This window comes from Cebus imitator, unplaced genomic scaffold (assembly GCF_001604975.1).
Source record: "Cebus imitator isolate Cc_AM_T3 unplaced genomic scaffold, Cebus_imitator-1.0 Scaffold77, whole genome shotgun sequence".
NCBI classification, from domain to species: Eukaryota; Metazoa; Chordata; class Mammalia; order Primates; family Cebidae; genus Cebus; species Cebus imitator.
The window spans coordinates 839,008-856,132 of NW_016107392.1; the positions used below are offsets into that span (position 1 = coordinate 839,008).

The window sequence follows — 17,125 nt, forward strand, 5'->3', positions numbered from 1 at the left end:
CGGGTGAGAGCCGGGACCCTGGATATAAGTGACCCTAACCCCTCACGGCTGCGGCGCCAGTCCCACGCGAGACTGCCCTCCCCGCGCGAGACACGCACCCCAGCTGCGGCGGTTCGGTTGTGACCTAAAGGCACTGGGGCCGCCCCTTCAGCCTTGCTATCTGGACTCCGTCCCTCGCGACCCGGGGCTGATGGCGGAGATCCAGCCCCACGGGTGTCCTTGCGGCGGGGGAGCAGCTCAGGGGAGGGAGCGAGGTCTCCGAGCTCGCTGCGCCCGGGTGTGGGCGGCACCCATTCTAGTCGCCTATTTGTTGCGGATCACGTTTCAGATAGCTGTCCCGAGTTCCCATTTGGGGGCAGATCCTCCTGCCCCCCACTTATTGGATACGGAGTCTCGCTCTGTTGCCAGGCTGGAGTGTAGTGGCGCGATCTCGGCTCACCACAACCTCCGCCTCCCGCGTTCAAGTGATTCTCCTGCCTCAGCCTCCCGAGTAGCTGGGATTACAGGCTTGCGCCACCAGTCCCAGCTAATTTTTGTATTTTTAGTAGAGATGGGGGTTTCACCATGTTGGCTAGGATGGTCTCGATCTCTCGGCCTCGTGATCCGCCCGCCTTGGCCTCCCAAAGTGCTGGAATTACGGGTGTGAGCCACTGCGCCAGATCTTATCAGATCAACCTTGTAACCTCAAAACGCCGCAGGGGAAGGCCTCACAGCGGGGATTTCCAGTCCGGGCTCAGGCCTCCTTTGCACTGCGTCAAGCCAGGAGTGTGGTTTTTAACAAAAACTCAGCGCCGGCGCCACGTGACCGCGGCGGAGCCCAGCGTCCTGCGCGCGAACAGAGGAGACCCCCTGGGGCCGCCACCCGAATAGTAAGCGCTAGGAAGGACTCCTCACTTCTAAGATAACAAACAGAGGCCGGGCTCCCATCCTCCTCCTGTACGCGAGGACTGCCTGATCCAGCAGGGGGCGCTCGACCTGGTTTGAGGGAATTCCCGGCGGGGCTTTCAAAAACGCTCCCTTTTCCCTTCCGCTAACTTCAGGGGCCGGGAATGGACACTTTCACTTTCCTCGGGTCGGGCCGCGCCGCCTAGTTGGCGTTCACAGCGCGCAGGAAACTGGGTGCCGGCCGGGTACACAAGCATGGCCAGGGTGAGGCACCCCCAGACCTCCCAGTGAGCCAGCGGCCGGGAGCCGGAAGTGCCCCGGGAGCTGGGACTGCGAGGGCGCCGGGAGCGCGCCAGGACCGGAAATCACCGGGGCTCGGGAGCGCGCGGGGCCCGGAAGACGCGGGCGGCCGGAGGTCCGCGGAGTTCGGGCGCCGGGCAGGACGGCGAGGCTTTAAGTTCCGGGTGGGGTGCGGGTCCCATAAACGTCCGGAATTTGTCTCCGGGCTCCGCTCTGGAAGCTACGAAGGGGCACGAGAGCCGGAGCAGGGGACCCTGAGAGCAGGGAAACCAGTAGCCAGGTCGGAGGAGCGCGCAGCAGGTCGGCGCCGCCAGCGCGGGGACCGGCCCGGAGAGCGAGGGCGGGCTGTGAATGGGCGGTGCATCGCGTTCCCGCGGGTCCCGGTTCCGCTCAGGCAGGGAGCGGCTGGGATGGGTCGGTCTGAGGTCGGTCCACGAGCGCGGAGCCCGGGTGCCCCAGCTTCTGGAAGGTGCTGCGGCCGGCCCTTCGGGGGATAAGCAGGGCGGGGAGGTACGGGGTTTGGAGGCTTCAGGACCTGGCTGTGAATCCAGCCAGCTGGTTTCAAACTTTCCTGTGATCTTCTGCAAGTTAACTAAGTCTCAGTTCCTTGTTTGCGAAGTGTACTTAATATGCACCCCAGGGTGAAACAAATTTGTCTGCATAGACTGCAGCACTGTGGGCTTGGGAGGCGCCTTAGTGGGTAGGAGTCACTAGTATCACTGTCTGACTTTTGACAGAAATTAAGGTGCATTGGCAAAGGTGTGCCCCGTGGCCAGACAGGTTGGGAGGAGGGCCTGCTAATATTTTTTCTTAAATTGTAAACAGCCATATGGATGAGCAGTATATTATCAAATTATGATTCGGAGAGGACTATCGCTGACTACCGTTTTCTGGGCAAACCTCTGCTTCAGGAGCTTCTGGCTTGATTCTTAAGTGGAAGGTAGAGACCTAGGCACTCTGAGTCAACTCCTCTCTGGTTGAGGACTGAGCTTCGGGATTGCAGAGTGGAGGCAGAACAGTTGGGATAGGGAAAAGAGAGGCCAAACTAGATCTGAGGCTGCCGTGGGCCAGGGGCCTCAGGGTCTACCTACTGGCACAGTGATGCCCCCTGGCTCCTATTGCTGGTTCAAGTTTGACCAATCAGAAGTCTCTTTAGCTTAAGGGCGGGGTGTTGGCCAATGAGACCTTACTGTGAAATAAAATGGCTTCAGTTTATTGTAACTCAGTCATCATAGAGGAATGGAGAAATCTGGAGCAGGGCAGATGAAAGGCCATTAAGGGGTATTTTAGGGATCGGATGGGCTGGGCACCGCGAGGACAGTGGCATTTGGCGTGGTAATGAGAAGGAACATTAGAGGCCTCCGCCTCCTTCCTTTCCTCCTGTGCCGAGTCAGCACAGATGCTGCAGGGAGGTATCTCTGGTTGGCTGTGGCTGCCTTTGGGGGCACCAGCTTTGGGGAGGTCAGAGGGCTCTCGAGCTGCCGTTCTGCCCGCAATCACACCTGCTTGATGCCTGTGAATGGCCTTCTGAATCTCCTGGGCCCTGCTCACCTCTTGGTCACTTCTGGCCTACCCTGCACTGACGAGTAACTGCCTGATGACTGGAGGTATTCTAGCTTATTGGAATTCACTGGCCTTTATTGTTTTTTGTAGGAATCAAAGATCAACTCCCACTGAGGATAAATGGACGTGTAATTCTGGGTGTGACTAGAGAGTGAGATTTGCCTTCCTGAATTAAAAAGCAGGTCATTAAGCTTGGGCCCTGACACTTCTTTATGAGAAGGTACAGAGATGGAAACCTTACAACCTGAGACTAAAAAGAGGGTCCTTCCCTCATGGCTGACAGCCCAGGTGGCTGCAAAGAATGTGGCACCAGTGAAGGCCCCCAAGAGGAGGAGAATGGCAGCAGTGCCGATGGCAGCAGCAAGGTGCGACAGCCCTGGTCAGAGGACTCCTGCAAAACGCGAGTGGAGCAGGGGCCCCCACGGTCTGGGCCGGGTCTTCCAGTTGAGGCAGAACAGCAAGATGGGTGGGTGTTTCAGTCTGATCATCTCCTGAGATCTTAGGTGGATGGGCTGCCAGCAGGAGGCAAAGCGGGTTGACCCTTGAGGACGCCCTCACTTCTGTCTCCGCACTGGTGAGTGCTCTGCTGTCAGCACACACACGGTCGCTTCTCCATGTCAGCCAGACCCTGATGCCAGTTGTCCAAAATGCTAGTCTCTTCTTTTGCAACAAACATGGTTACATTAGATGGGTAAGATCAGGGGTAGGGTCTGGTCTCCTGAGTGGTGCCTGCTCTTCCTGTGAACAGACCTTCAGGGATGGACAGATGAGCAGCAGCTTCAGGGCCAGCAAGAGATCAGTAGCTGGGGAGTGAGTTAGTTGAAGGATGGTAATTGCTGGAGGGGAGTGTCTCCAGGCTGCAGCATCAAGTGTGCTCTCCCCTCCCCCCATCAAGTGGGTGTTCCCTGTTTCCCGGTCCGGCTCCTCCTCTAGGGTTTCCTAACTGACAGCCCTCCCTTGTGATGGCTGCCATGTTTCCCTAAGTGTGGTCCTGCTTTCAGGTTCCTCTCGATGCAGCCTTGGCCTGAGGTCCCCTTCCTCTTGCATCCACGTGTGTGTTTCAGAGGCAGCTGTCCTTCCCTACTTCCAGATCCTTGTAGGGCAGTTGGTGGAAGGTGGGAGGCACCCCAGTGTTGCCTCCAAGAAGCCTGTGCCAGTCACTGGGCTGCAAGGCTGAGGAAATTGTGTCTGTGTCGGCGGAAGCTCCTCAGCTCAGAGGTGCTGGTGCCTCCTGCCTGGTGGGAAGGCATGGGGAAGAGGCCCTCTGGCTCCTGTTTTCTTTGTCCTTGTGAGACCTGAGAACCTGTGTCATCTGTGCCTTTCATGTCTTTGTTTCAGACTCCCTGCGACGAGGACTGTGTACTGCATGAATGAGGCTGAGATAGTTGATGTTGCTCTGGGAATCCTGATTGAGGTAAAGTCAGCTGAGCCTCTTACTCATGACCAGAAACTCTCCATGGGCAGAAGCTAGACTAGGCCCTTGGTCACTGTCAGTAAGAGAGACACCCTCTGCTGCAGGCTTCGTCGTCTTCCTCCTGCCCCTTGCCTCACTCTTGTCTCGGCCCTGCTCCCCAGGCCTCTCCCCATGTGGGTGTGCACCCAGGGGGTGGGTCTTTGGCGCTAGACGCCTGGGAGGGCGTGTGTGTGTGAGGGAGAGCGACTGTGCACTAGTGTGGATGTGGACAGGATATGCAGTGTTTACCTCTTTGTGTTCTTGGAAAGTGTCCCAGTTGGGTAGATGACTTCTTAGCCATTGCCCCTCTCCTGAGCAGAGGCTGCTGAGCTTCCTGGCTTCTTGCAGTAATAATTGCAGTGCCTCAGAGTTGTACAGCACTCTATAGTTTCCCAGGTACCTTGAAAGTGTGTGTGTTATGTCATTTTAGCCTAGCAATAACCCTGTGATGTGGTTGTGTCAAGATGCTATTACAAGAAATCGAGCCTCCGGGACTTTTCCTAGCGCTAAGACGTGGGCCCACACCCAGGTTTTGTATCCTGGGCTCCTTCCATTCTGTCACCGGCCTTTCTAGACATGCTGCTTCCATTTGTTTCTTTTTCCTTTCCCCTCAACTAATCCTTATGTCTGCCTGCTTCTCTCCCAAGTGGGTCCTGGTTTCTTCAAGAGCTGAGAAGAGGGGGTCAGGGGCTGGAGTGGGGTGAAGAGAGGGTGGGTGCTCAGGATATGGGTGCATTGCCTGGCCTGCTCACATTGGCTTTGCTTCTGGATATATCCTATGTTACTGACAGACAGATCAGCATGTTAAGGAAATAAAACACGTTTGTTGAGCCTGCCGTTTCCTGTACCCACAGAGCCGCAAACAGGAAAAGCCCTGCGAGCAGCCGGCCCTGGCGGGCACTGATAACCCACAACCCTCCCCTCCCTGCTCTGTGTCGCCTCACACGAGTTCTGGGAGCAGCAGTGAGGAAGAGGACAGTGGGAAACAGGTACCAGCCCCAGGCCTCAGCCCTTCCCAGAGGCCGGGGAGTTCCAATTCCCCCTCCAGCAGGAGCCCCGAGGAAGAGGAGGAAGAGGAGGATGTGCTGAAATACGTCAGGGAGATCTTTTTCAGCTAGGGCATAAACACTGAACTTCCTGCTGAGAGCAGCTGAGCTTCCGCTAGTGCTGCTGGGCTGCTCGCCTGTGGTAATGGGGCTCTCTGTGCTCCCACCTTTGTGCCTTCCTGGGCCTGGCAGATTCACTCCAGGCCTTGGGGCTGCCATTCTGAGTATGCGGAAGCCATGGCTCAAAAGAGATCCCATTCGAATCCCTCTGTATGTACTGCGCCCTCTCCCAGCTCTGAGGCGCTGGAATCCCAACTGTCTGTGGTAGTCAGTCACTAGGTTCCAGGGAGAATGATGTCATATGCTGGTCCAACTGACTGGAACCAAAGAGACAATACTTTTCAAAGAAAGGGATTGCAGCCAGGCGCACTGGAATTGCTACAGTTTAGTCTGCATGATCTCTCCTAAAGGAGGAAGCCTGTTTAAAAAATAGTTTCCATCATGGTCAATCAATGAGCTCCCACCCCTCCAGCCAGCCTAGAAGGCAAACGAGCTACCCACAGTTCTCTGCCCTGTCTGGGAGCTTGAGGCCACAGTGTACAGACTGGTAAGCCCAACAGGCCTCCTCCCTCAAGCTGCTACCTTGCTTTCACCCGTACCTTGGTCCCCAGGCAGTTGCTATAAAGCAAGAAGGACAGCCCAGAAGAGCCACTGAAGACAAGAGATCACACCTGAGTCCATGTTTCCGCCTCTGTTTTCAGTGTGGCCTTGGACAGGCATAGATGAGTAAATCATTTGCCATACAGGTTTTCCAATACACAGGTGCTGGAAAATACACAAAATTTCCCAATGTGTAAGTTGTGCCAATGTCCTTTCCAGGTCCTGGTTGGAAAGTGGAGGGTGGCAGCATTTGTATGTGTACAACCGTCCAGTCCTGTTCACACTGATTTGGTGTCCTCCTGGGTCTCATCATGGGAGTGATTTGCCGGCAGATGCATCTGCTCTATCTGGCTTCAGGTCCAGGGAAGCTTTGAAGCAACCAAGGCTTTTCTTTGTGCCCCATGTGTCCTGTATTTGTCGAGTCACTCCGAGATCATTCCTGGGCCTGTGGGCGTGGAGTCCCAGTGGTGGCTCATGACAGCCCACTCACCATGGTGGGCCCAGTGGAAGCTCCCTGATCAGGGCCCCAGGGACACTGAGGTGCTCACTTTTTTAAAAAATGTCCTCATTTGTTGCCATAAATCTTTGCTAGGTTTCATTTGGCATTTTGCAAATCAGCCTGGACGTCTGGCCCCATGATGGGAATCACTCCCTCCTGAAGCTAGAGGAAGATTTGCTCAGATCCATTAATTAAAGCAGGAATTGTGACAATGAGCTGCATGGTTTTAGGGAGTCTTTGGAAGCCTTGGAAGTCCTGAAGGACAGACAACCCTACACTAAGAAGCCACAGGTGCTCCGGCTGCCCTTGGTGTCCCTTGGCCTCCTTGATGTGGGGGCCCCACCTCTGCAATGGGTTCCATCTGCTGGAGCTGGAGATCAGTATTAGCTATAAAATGAGATGGCTGAAAAGATGTGCCACATCTGAGCATGGCTGGAACTGAATCCTTGCAATCACATAAGCCTTTAGCAGCTCTCAAGCTCGCTCTTAGCCCTCTCAGCCCTCAGAGGGAACAGAACTGTGGCCATAAGCAAGAGGATGAGTAAGCCCTGGGCGCTGCCCAGAGCTAGAAACCCAGGCCCCAGGAGGGAGAGCCTGACCCACTTCCACACATAGGAGAGGAAGAGGCCCAGGCCGCCAGCCAGTAGCACGGAGGATGCACCCAGGAAGCCCACTGCCAGCCGCCACTCTCCCTCGTCACTGTTGCACCGGGCTAGGAGGAGAGGCAGGGGCACAAAGAGGGTGAGGACCAGGGCCCCGTACACACCAAGCCTGGCCAGGGCCAGGCCAACCCGAGGCACCCCCAGGGCCTCCAGCTCAGGGAACTGGTGACACTGTAGGGTGCCGGTGTCCTCATTCCACAAGCAGAAGTTGTAGAAGCCAATTCTCAGGTTGGGCAGGTCAGTGAGGTTGCCAGCCTTCCAGAGGAGAGCGTAGAACATCAGGGAGATGACCACAACCGTGAGGACCATGATGCTCACGAACAGGAGGTCAGCCCACCGAGGCCTTGGGCTGGCCATCTCTCCTGCCCTCTGCAGGGGGACCTGTGGGGAAGTCAGCCGTCAGTCCAGCTCTCCCTCGCTTCCTCCCTGTGTCCTCACAAGCTCATGTTCTCCCTTTGGCATTTCTTACAAACCCATGGCAACCTTCCCTCCTACCCTGCCCTCTGCCAAAGGCCAGAAATCTGAGGTAACCTCCTGCCAGGATCCATTTGCTAGTAAGTCATTAGCTGCCCTCTGATTTGAGGTCAGGAGGAAAAGTCTCCCAGGCGGCTTTGAAAGCGTAAAACATCTTAAACTGAGCGAAGTGCCCTTTGGCCAAAGGCTTTGCTCCAGGATACAAGCCACTGGAAGCATTAGTGAGGGGATTTCTCGGATCTTTTTTGAAGCTGGGTTTTGGCTGAGGTGAAGGGCAAGGCCCACCCTTACTGGGGACCTGAAGATGGAGGAAGGTATTGGTTTTTACTACAGCTGCCAAGACAGCCATCTGGGGGAGCTGCAAGAACTACCCATTTCTGGGCCACAGATCGATCAAAGCCCAACTTTTGTGCTTAGGGCTGGGCAGTGGTGTTTCTGAAGCTCTGCAGTTTGTTCAAAGCTGAGCCTGGGTTGAGGACCACTGCCACAACCACTCTGATTTTGCCTGCTGTGTGCTGGGAACTCATTACTGGGCCAAGACAAGACATTACCTGGTGATGAAATCTCATTATATGTTCATGATTTTAAAAACTAATACATTTTTTTCTGACAATGGTAATATATGTTAATTATAGAAAACAATAGAGGAATTTTTTTTTTTTTTTTTGAGATGGAGTCTCACTCTGTCACCGAGGCTGGAGTGCAGTGGTGCGATCTCGGCTCGCTGCAACCTCCACCTCCCAGGTTCAAGCGATTCTCCTGCCTCAGCCTCTGGAGTACCTGGGACTATGGGCACCTGCTGTCATGCCTGGTTAATTTTTGTGTTTTGGTAGAGATGGGTTTCGCCACGTTGGACAGGCTGGTCTCAAACTCCTGACCTCAAATGATTCACCCACCTTGGCCTCCCAAAGTGCTGGGATTACAGGCTTTTGCAAAAACAACAACAAGAACAAAAACCTTTTATCCCACCATACACATCATAAAACCACTGTTAATATTCTACCAATATTTTCTTCCTGTGCTGATGTATTTTTACATAATCATGCTGTTGAACATAATGTTTTTCACTAGATTTAGTAAACATTTTTCAGCGTTATTAAATATTCTTCAAAAACATGATCAATGGCTGCATGATAGTTCACATGGAATCATCCATTACACTACCATTAGACAAATTGTTTCCACTTTACACCATTGTAAGTGATGGTCAGTGAAGATGCTCGTGTGAATCTTGTTTGGAATCTGATTTTTTTCTCAGGTGAGCTACCTATAAGTGCACTTGTTGGGTAGAAATATCTTTTAGTGATCTTGCTGAATATTGCCTAACTAGCCTACAGAAAACTTGCTATCATAGTTCGTCTAGTTGTATATAAAAGCGCCCACTTTGTTATACTCTTTTAAAACATTATTTTCACTGCTTTTTAAATCAGAAGGGCTTTGTCCAGTTGGCCTCTGAAACAGTGGTCTGTACACTGTACCTTTACATATGTGTATTTTCCAAAATGGGATAAGCTTTGGCTGATATGGTTTGGCTGTGTCCCCACCCAAATCTCATTTTGAATTATAGCTCCCATAATGCCCACATCATGGGAGGGACCCAGTAGGAGTTAATTGGATCATGGAGTGGGGTGGTTTCCCCATATTGTACTCATGGTAGTAAGTCTCATGATATCTGATAGTTTTATAAAGGGCAGTTCCCCCGCACATGTTGTCTTGCCTGCTGCCATGTAAGATGTGCTTTTGCTCATCCTTTGCCTTCCACCATGATTGTGAGGCCTCCCCAGCCATGTGGAACTGTGAGTCCATTAAACCTCTTTTTCTTTATAAATTACTCAGTCTCAGGTATCTCTTCATAGCAGCATAAAAATGGACTAATACAACAGCATTCACACCTGGGAGTGACTAGGAACACAGAGCTTCAGACTTTGTGAGGCACAAGATACTGGGGCCATGTTACCAAGTGGCCTGGAAGCCCTGAGAAGGAGTCCCAGGTGGTGTTCAGCAGCAAAGTGAGTGGTGGCCCTGGGGAAGGACCCAGAGGCTACACAGCCCTGATGATCAGCTTCTTAGGGGACCCCTCTGGAGGAACAGGCCCCTCCTCTTCCACAGAGGTGACTGGAAGGTCTGTCTCATTCCATACACTGCATTTGTTCTGTGAGAACAGAAAGGGACCAGTGGGGAAAAAACAACATGGAACAAGCTGAGAGAGAGGGTGGTTCCATTCAAAGGACCTGGTGTGTGCCAAAAATGAGAATAAAGATTGACCAGCAACTCCTTTGGCAGAGACCTGGGCACACTGGCCAGCAGAGAGCTGGGGCCTTGGGAGTACAGCAAGGGCAGGGTCCACACTGCCACCACCTCCCTTTGGATGCCACTGCTCCGGGCTCAGCAGCGCTGGGCCATCTGTTCAGTTCTGCCCAGGTCTGCCTGTGGCTTCTGCTCCAGAGGAGCTGGGTGGGGACAGTTGGAGTGGAGGAGTGAGGGCTGTCCCGGGAGAGGCTCGGGCTGCCGCCTCCGGTGGCACTGTCTCTCAAAGGCTCTGGAGGTCCTGGGGCCAAGGACCTGAAGACCCAGGTTTGAATGTAGTTGAGAGATTCCTGGAGCAATGATGCTTGTTACAGAAGGATTTATTGGGAATTGAAAAGATGGCTTTAGTCTGCACATTAGCAGCCTGGGATGATAAGGAGCTTTAACCATTTGAGTCTGTGGTATGGGAAAAATTGCCAATAGGAACATATTTTGTATGGTTTTGCTTATTTAGCAAATGGTGTAAAAGCCTATATTGGTGCTTTTAATGGGTTTGGGTATTTTAGGGTGTGCATGGAGTTCCAGGACTTCTCCGATTTACACCTACCGTTGTGCTGTGGAAAAGGTTTGACTTGCTCCATTGTTCAGGACCAACTGGGAAGAGACTTGGGGATGCCTTTGTTTAAACACTCCCTCTCACTTTTCCTATTTGAATTGTTACTCTGGGATTCCCCCCCCCCCCAAAAAAAAATTATGAAACATTTTGCCTTGAAAACAGAGCTCCCTTTTTAAAAATTAATGTAGCTCCTCAGAGGGGAGATTGCATCAGCCACCTCGTGGCAGCTCCTGCCAGGCGCCAGGAGCCTTTGTTTTGACTTCCTCATTTTTCTGTCAACTGACCTTTTGGTGGTTTTAAATGTAGAGCAAAACAAGATAAAACAAGCGAAGAAGCCCAGGACCAGGCATGTGACGAAGGTGGTGGGCCCTCACCTTTTGGCAGTCCCAGCTCCTATGAGGCTCTCCACTAACTGGTGCGACTTGCAACTTGAACTTGTAATTCTCTGGTGAGGCCCAGCTTCCACTCTTGCCTTGTGCAGTCTAGCACCTGCTGGGCTGCTCAGGCTGTGTATTAATACATTCCCATCTGCCCATCCTCAGCTACTCCCCAGCTCCTAAAGTTCTACCCTACTTTCTCTTTATCTAAATCTGATCCATGCAGCATGGGCATTCATTCCTGGGCTCCTTCAGCCCACACTCTGGTTTAGCCATAAATTGGGATTTACTCTCCAGCCCAATGTCATGTCTCAGAGGAACAATCTTCATCTGTTTTGCTATTTTGATAAGCAGGGGCTCATTTTTTTTTTAATTTTTATTTTTAAATGAGTAAATGAAATTGCTACATAGTCTCCCTGAATTCTTTCATGTAGGAATCTTGGTTACACATCTTAGGACAGCAGAGCTGCTTGAGTGAGGGCTGTGTTTAATGTCACATGCATGCCCAGCACAGTGCTGGCGTGGCCTATCCATGCCTTCCATTGGAACTATGGACAGACTTCAGGAACTTGTGTATGGAGAGGGTGGAGGTTAGTGCTCTCTTTCCCTAAACGTTTTTGCAGTGGCAGCATATAGTTCTTTGGTTGGAAATCTCATGACACTCTTCTTCTCTACTTCTCCATGGGCCTACCCTGGTTTTGGTTTTTGTTTTTCTTTTCTTAAACAATCCTTTATCACAATGAACTTTTAAACTCCCTTTAATGATTAGCCAGTGTTTCCTTCAGAGTGCGAAGGGGAGACTGCTGAGTCACTGTGGCTATTTTTAGATGAACTTTTTCCTGTTTATAAAATAACATGCTGATTGCAGGAAACTAGAAAATACATGAAAGTGCAAAGAAAAGACTAAAATTCATCTGTGACTTCACGTTGTAGAAATAACCACTCTGAACAGCACACTTCTTTTATAGTGTTGTTTTACACTGTTGGGATTACGTATATGTGTTTGTATCCCACTTCGTGAACATCATTCTACTTGAACTAGAAAGTTTCCTAAACACTATTTTAAGGGCTGCATATAACTGTATCATAATTTATAGTGTATACACATGATGCTTTGTAATGTTATTTTGTAATGTTATGAATGCTATGGTGAATATGTTGTGAATCAATTTATCCTTCCACCAGCAGTTTAAGAGAGCGTATGTCTCATCTCATCCTCCCCAGTATTGCATATTCTTGAGTCTTTTATTCTTTGATAATAACAAATGATGAATCAGTGATAGTTTTTCTTCGTATGAGTCAAGTTTAACGTTTTCAAGTGTTTTTTGACCACCTGTATTTCTTTTGTGAAGTGCTGTCAGTTCTTTTGCTATTTTAAAAATCATTTTGAGTTTCAGTTTTTGTTTGTTGGTCTACATGAGCCCTTTAAAAATAAAGGCTGTTAGCCTTTTGCCATTGTAATTGTGTCAGTAAAGTAAAATCTTTTTCTGCACTAGATCCTCTGGACCCAGACAGATTTAGACTCCAGGTCAGCATGTAACTTGACCACTGTCACTTGAGAGTCACAGCCTGAGCAGGGCCTTAGGAGGGAGATGATTTCTGCTTAAAGGCGACACAAATTCGTAGTTAGGGAAACAGAAGGAAAGCATTCTCAGGAGATTAGTTTAAGGCAGCTTTTTGTTTGTTTGTTTGTTTAAGCACCTCTAAAATTTTCATACTAATAAGGGAGAATGGGATGCGTGCTGAAAGAGACATGAATATTGTATCATTTAATTCTAAATTGTGTTTTTGTCAGGTTCTTATTGAAAGAGTGAAACTTTTGAAAGGATCAAGATGACTATCTAAACGTAGGTAGTATGTGCCTCCACCATGGTGAGAAGCCAAAATAGTAAGTGGATCCATTTTGAACAGATTATCTAGGAGAGAATGCTAGGATAAGCTGGAGAAGATATGGGAAACATAAGTATAAGTAAGGAGAGGGTTTGGGGCAGCTTGCCCAGCTGGAGCTGACTGAGAGTCTGGAGAGGCTCCTGATGTGGGGAAACAGTAAGAGAGAACCCCCTAGGGCTCCAAAACAGTTACAGTCTTGGCCATGGGAGGAAACCTTGATCCACTAGGACCTTGGGCCTGACATACAGAGATCCTAAACATTGCACAGAGACATTGCTACAGAAAGGAAACCCATACAAAATCTCACAGGCATCTGAACCTGGAGCAGCCTCAGCAGGGTGTCATTTTGAGAGCCTAGATACTGGGACTCTACAGACATGGCTCTTGCTGCTGAGCTGCTCCAAGGAGGGAGACGGGAGAGTGGGTGCCCCCGTGTACCCTTGGGAGGGTCTGCTGCCCTGCTGTGGGCTGCTAGTGAGGCAGATGTGTGTAGACAGCCCTCCCTTCAGCTTCTTTTCCACATTGCTTGTCTGGGAGGGACACTCTCTGATCCCAGGTCCAGGGTGGCATTTTGAGAGTTTAATGCTGGCAGCCCAGCATTAAACTGGGCTGGTATCCCCCTCCCAGCCTGAGTTTGGGCTGATGAGGCTGCAGCAGCCTTCTTGCTAAGGAGGGATAGGGAAATCAGTCCAACCTACACATATCTAGGACAAGACCCACTGCCCTGACATGGGCTGCTGTAAGACGGAGACATAACCAGCCCGTATGTTCCACAGCTTCTTGCCCATGCTGCCTGCCTGTGAGGTGCTCCACCCTCTCTGGTCTCAGGCTACAGGTGCTATTTTGAGAGTTTAATGTTGGACTGCGCCCCTCCCTGGGACTGAGATTGGGCTGGCACAGATGCAGCTGCCACCCAGCCAAGGATTAACAGGGAAATCAGGCTATCCTTTGCACATCTAGGTCAATACCCACTGCTCTGCAACATGCTGCTGTTGAGACTGAAATGCGAGCAGACCGCCTTCCCCACAGCTTCTTGCCCATGCTGCCTACCTGGAAGGAGCCCGGCCCTCTTGATCACAAGCTAAAGGTGCCATTTTGAGAGTTTAATGCAGGTCTGTGCCCCACCTTCTTGCTGAGTTCAACTTGATGTGACTGCAGGGACAAGGAATACATGCTCTCTCACACATACCTAGGACAATACCCAGCGACTGCTACTGGCTGCTGTGAGACTGAGACTCAAGTAGACCACACTCTGTACAGCTTCTTGCCCATGCTGCTTACCTGAGAGGGTCCCCCTTTCCCGCTTTCTCTTGTCACAAGCCCACAGCTGGCACCATTTTGAGAATTTAATACTGATTCACAATCAGTCTAAGTGTGAGGCATTGTGTCTGCAGCTGCCACCCATGTGGGAATGGGACAGGGATGATCAAGCTCTCCTAACCACACTTAGAGCAATGCCCATCACCCTGCTGCAGGTGGCTGTGAGACTGGGGATTAGCCCACCCCACCCATCACAGCTTCCAGCAACACCAGCATGGACTTCCTGGATCCCAGGTGGCTGCTCCAACACTGCCACTGCCATCACTCACATGATACCACCTGCCCTGGGGCTAGAGATCATACCCACACACTGGGCTCATCATTTCCACTACTAGCTTCTAAGCAAGCCACATGGAGGTGCAAGAATCAGCCCTCCAGGACCCACTAACCACCAGAGCCAGTGTAAGCTGCTGTGGGGCCTAAAAACAGGCACACTCATACCACTGTTGCCACCACTGGGGCCCAAAGGCTGCTCAGTTGACATCCAAGTTCCCAGCTAAACTTCTGGAGACTTAGTTTCATCTAATTACGGTACTTTATCTCACTGAGGAAATCACAGAGACCACTGACCCTAGGTACTGCCGAAGAAGTCACAGAAAGTTCACACTACTGCAGGTACCCAAAATCAAAGTCAGAGTATCCTGTTCAATAACATACATACATCCTGAGGAACAAATTCTCCCTTCTAGAAGCAATTTCAAAAAATTGGAACAAACAGCCTTATACCAGATGCAAAGAAATCAATGGAAGGATACAGGAAACATGTAAAAGAGAAATATGACACCATTGTATTAGTCCATTTTCACACTGCTGATAAAGACATACTCGAGACTGGGAAGAAAAAGAGGTTTAATTGGACTTACAGTTCCAATTAAACTGTAAGTTTAATTGTAACTGGCTGGGGAGGCTTCAGAATCATGGCAGGAGGTGAAACACACTTCCTACCTTGTGGTGGCAAGAGAAAACGAGGAAGAAGCAAAAGCGAAAACCCTGATAAACCCATCAGATCTCATGAGACTTATTCACTACCATGAGAATAGGATAGGAAAGACCGGCTCCCATGATTCAGTTACCTCCCCCGGGTCCCTCTCATAACGTGGGAATTACGGGAGCTACAATTCAAGTTGAGGTTTGGGTGGGGACACAGTCAAACCATATCAACCATCAAAGGACCACAATAGTGGTCTAGCAGCAGATCCCAATAAAAAAGAATTCTTCAAAATGCCAGATAAAGAATTCAAAATATTGATTTTAAAGAAGCTCAATGAGGTGCAAGAGAAATCTGAAAACTAATACAAAGAAATCAGAAAATTAGTCCAGAATATAAATGAGAAATTTATCAAGGAGATAGACATCTCAAATAAAAACAAGCAGAAATTCTGGAACTAAAAAATTCATTGAAGGAAATACACCATATGCTCAAAAACTTCAATAATAGACTACACCAAGCAGAAGAAAGAATCTCAGAATTTGAAGACAGGACTTTTGAAATAATCCAGACAAAAATGAGGAAAAAAGGATAAAAAAGAATGAATACGCCTTTGAGATATCTGGGACTACAAGAAGCAACTGAACTTATGAATTATTGGTATTTCCAAGGTGGAAGACAGATTAAAAAGTTTAGAAAACATATCTAAAGAAATAATCAATGAAAATTTCCCAAATCTATCAAGAGAGTTAGACATCTAGATAGAGGAGGCCTGGTGATCTCCAGGAAAAGACATTGTAGAAGGACTTCACCATGGCATATTCAAAATGTCTGAAATCAAGTGAAAGAATTTTAAAATTAGGAAAAGTGGCTAGTCACCTATAAATGAAATCTCAAATCACATCAGACTTAATAGAGGACTTTTCAGCAGAATCCTTACATGCCAGAAGAGATGGGATGGCATTTTTCAAAGTGCTAAAGGGAAAAAAAAATGAACAAACTGTCAGCAAAGAATTTTGTATCCTGCCAGAATAAGCTTTATGAAAGGAGAAACAAAGTCCTTCCCATACGAGCAAATGCTGAGGGAATTTGTCATTTCCTGGTACTACAGGAAATGCTCAAAGGGATCTTAAACATTGAAATGAATGAAGTTTTAAATTAATTATTTTTGATACAGGGTCTTGCTTTGTCACTCAGCCTGGAATGCAGTAGCACATTCATAGTTCACTGCAGCCTTGACCTGCTGGGCTCAAGCAATCTTCCTGCCTTACCCTTCTGACTAGCTAGTACAGCAGACATGTGCCACCATGCCTGGCTGATTTTTAAATTTTTTGTAGAGACAAGATCTCGCTATTTTGCGCAGGTTGGTCTTGAACTCCTGGCATCCCCCTGCCTCAGCATCCCAAAGCACTGGGATTAAAGGCATGAGCCACCATGTCCAGCCAAAAGTTAATATTCACCATCACAAAACATACAGAAATATAAAATGCATAGTTTGTATAAATCACACAAAGGAAGAGAAAGGAATCAAATGGCAACATGACAATTTCCTCAAAACACAAAGTAAAAAAAGGCAAAGACAATTTATAAAACAACTTGAAAACAATAAACAATATAACAGAAACAAATTCTCACAGATCCATAACCTTGAATGTTAACAGATTAAATGCTCCACTTAAAAGATACAGATTGGCAGAATGGATTAAAAAACATGATCCAACTATATGCTGCCTACAAGAAACTAACCTTACTCACAAAGGCATATAGACTAAAAACAAAGGGGTGGAAAAAGATATTCCATGTAATTAGAAAACAAAAGCAAGCAGGCATAGCTATACTTATATCTGATAAAACAGACTTTAAATAAAAAAGAGAAAAAAGATAAGATTAGTGTATAATGATACAGAGTCAATTCAGTAAGAGGATGCAATAATCATAAATATGTATGTACCCAACATTGCAGCACCCAGATTCACAAAACAAATATCACTAGATCTGAAGAAAGAGGTAGACAGCAATACAATAACAGTAGGGGACTTCAACACTCCACTGACAACATTAGACAGATCATTGGAACAGAAAATTAACAAAGAAACATATTTAAATTGAACTTTAGACCAAATTGACTTATAAAACTACCCAACAACTACAGAATATACATTTATTTTTGTCAATACATGGAATATTCTCCAAGATAGATCACAT

General features: G+C 49.0%; 2 protein-coding genes across 7 annotated transcripts in view; one reads left to right on the top strand and one right to left on the bottom strand.

The window, feature by feature from the left end:
- The first annotated feature begins 1,261 nt into the window (after window positions 1-1,261).
- Window positions 1,262-6,099, top strand: CYREN (cell cycle regulator of NHEJ). Of its 6 annotated transcripts, none has more exons than XM_017532621.2 (4): window positions 1,262-1,354; window positions 2,839-3,113; window positions 4,087-4,162; window positions 5,056-6,099. In XM_017532621.2, exons 2-4 carry the CDS (start codon window positions 2,977-2,979, stop codon window positions 5,317-5,319), a joined length of 477 nt encoding a protein of 158 aa, XP_017388110.1. In that variant the 5' UTR covers window positions 1,262-1,354; window positions 2,839-2,976; the 3' UTR covers window positions 5,320-6,099. The 6 variants fall into 6 exon arrangements, with proteins under 6 accessions (XP_017388110.1, XP_017388106.1, XP_017388109.1 ...); XM_017532617.2 differs by having other exon boundaries at window positions 1,309-1,610; XM_017532620.2 differs by having other exon boundaries at window positions 1,309-1,485.
- TMEM140 (transmembrane protein 140) overlaps window positions 5,980-17,125 on the bottom strand; it is an 18,570-nt gene continuing 7,424 nt past the window's right edge. The window contains exon 2 of the mRNA XM_017532616.2: window positions 5,980-7,449. Coding sequence (XP_017388105.1) covers window positions 6,871-7,425 — 555 coding nt within the window. The 5' untranslated portion in view covers window positions 7,426-7,449 and the 3' untranslated portion in view covers window positions 5,980-6,870. The remainder of the gene's footprint in view (window positions 7,450-17,125) is intronic.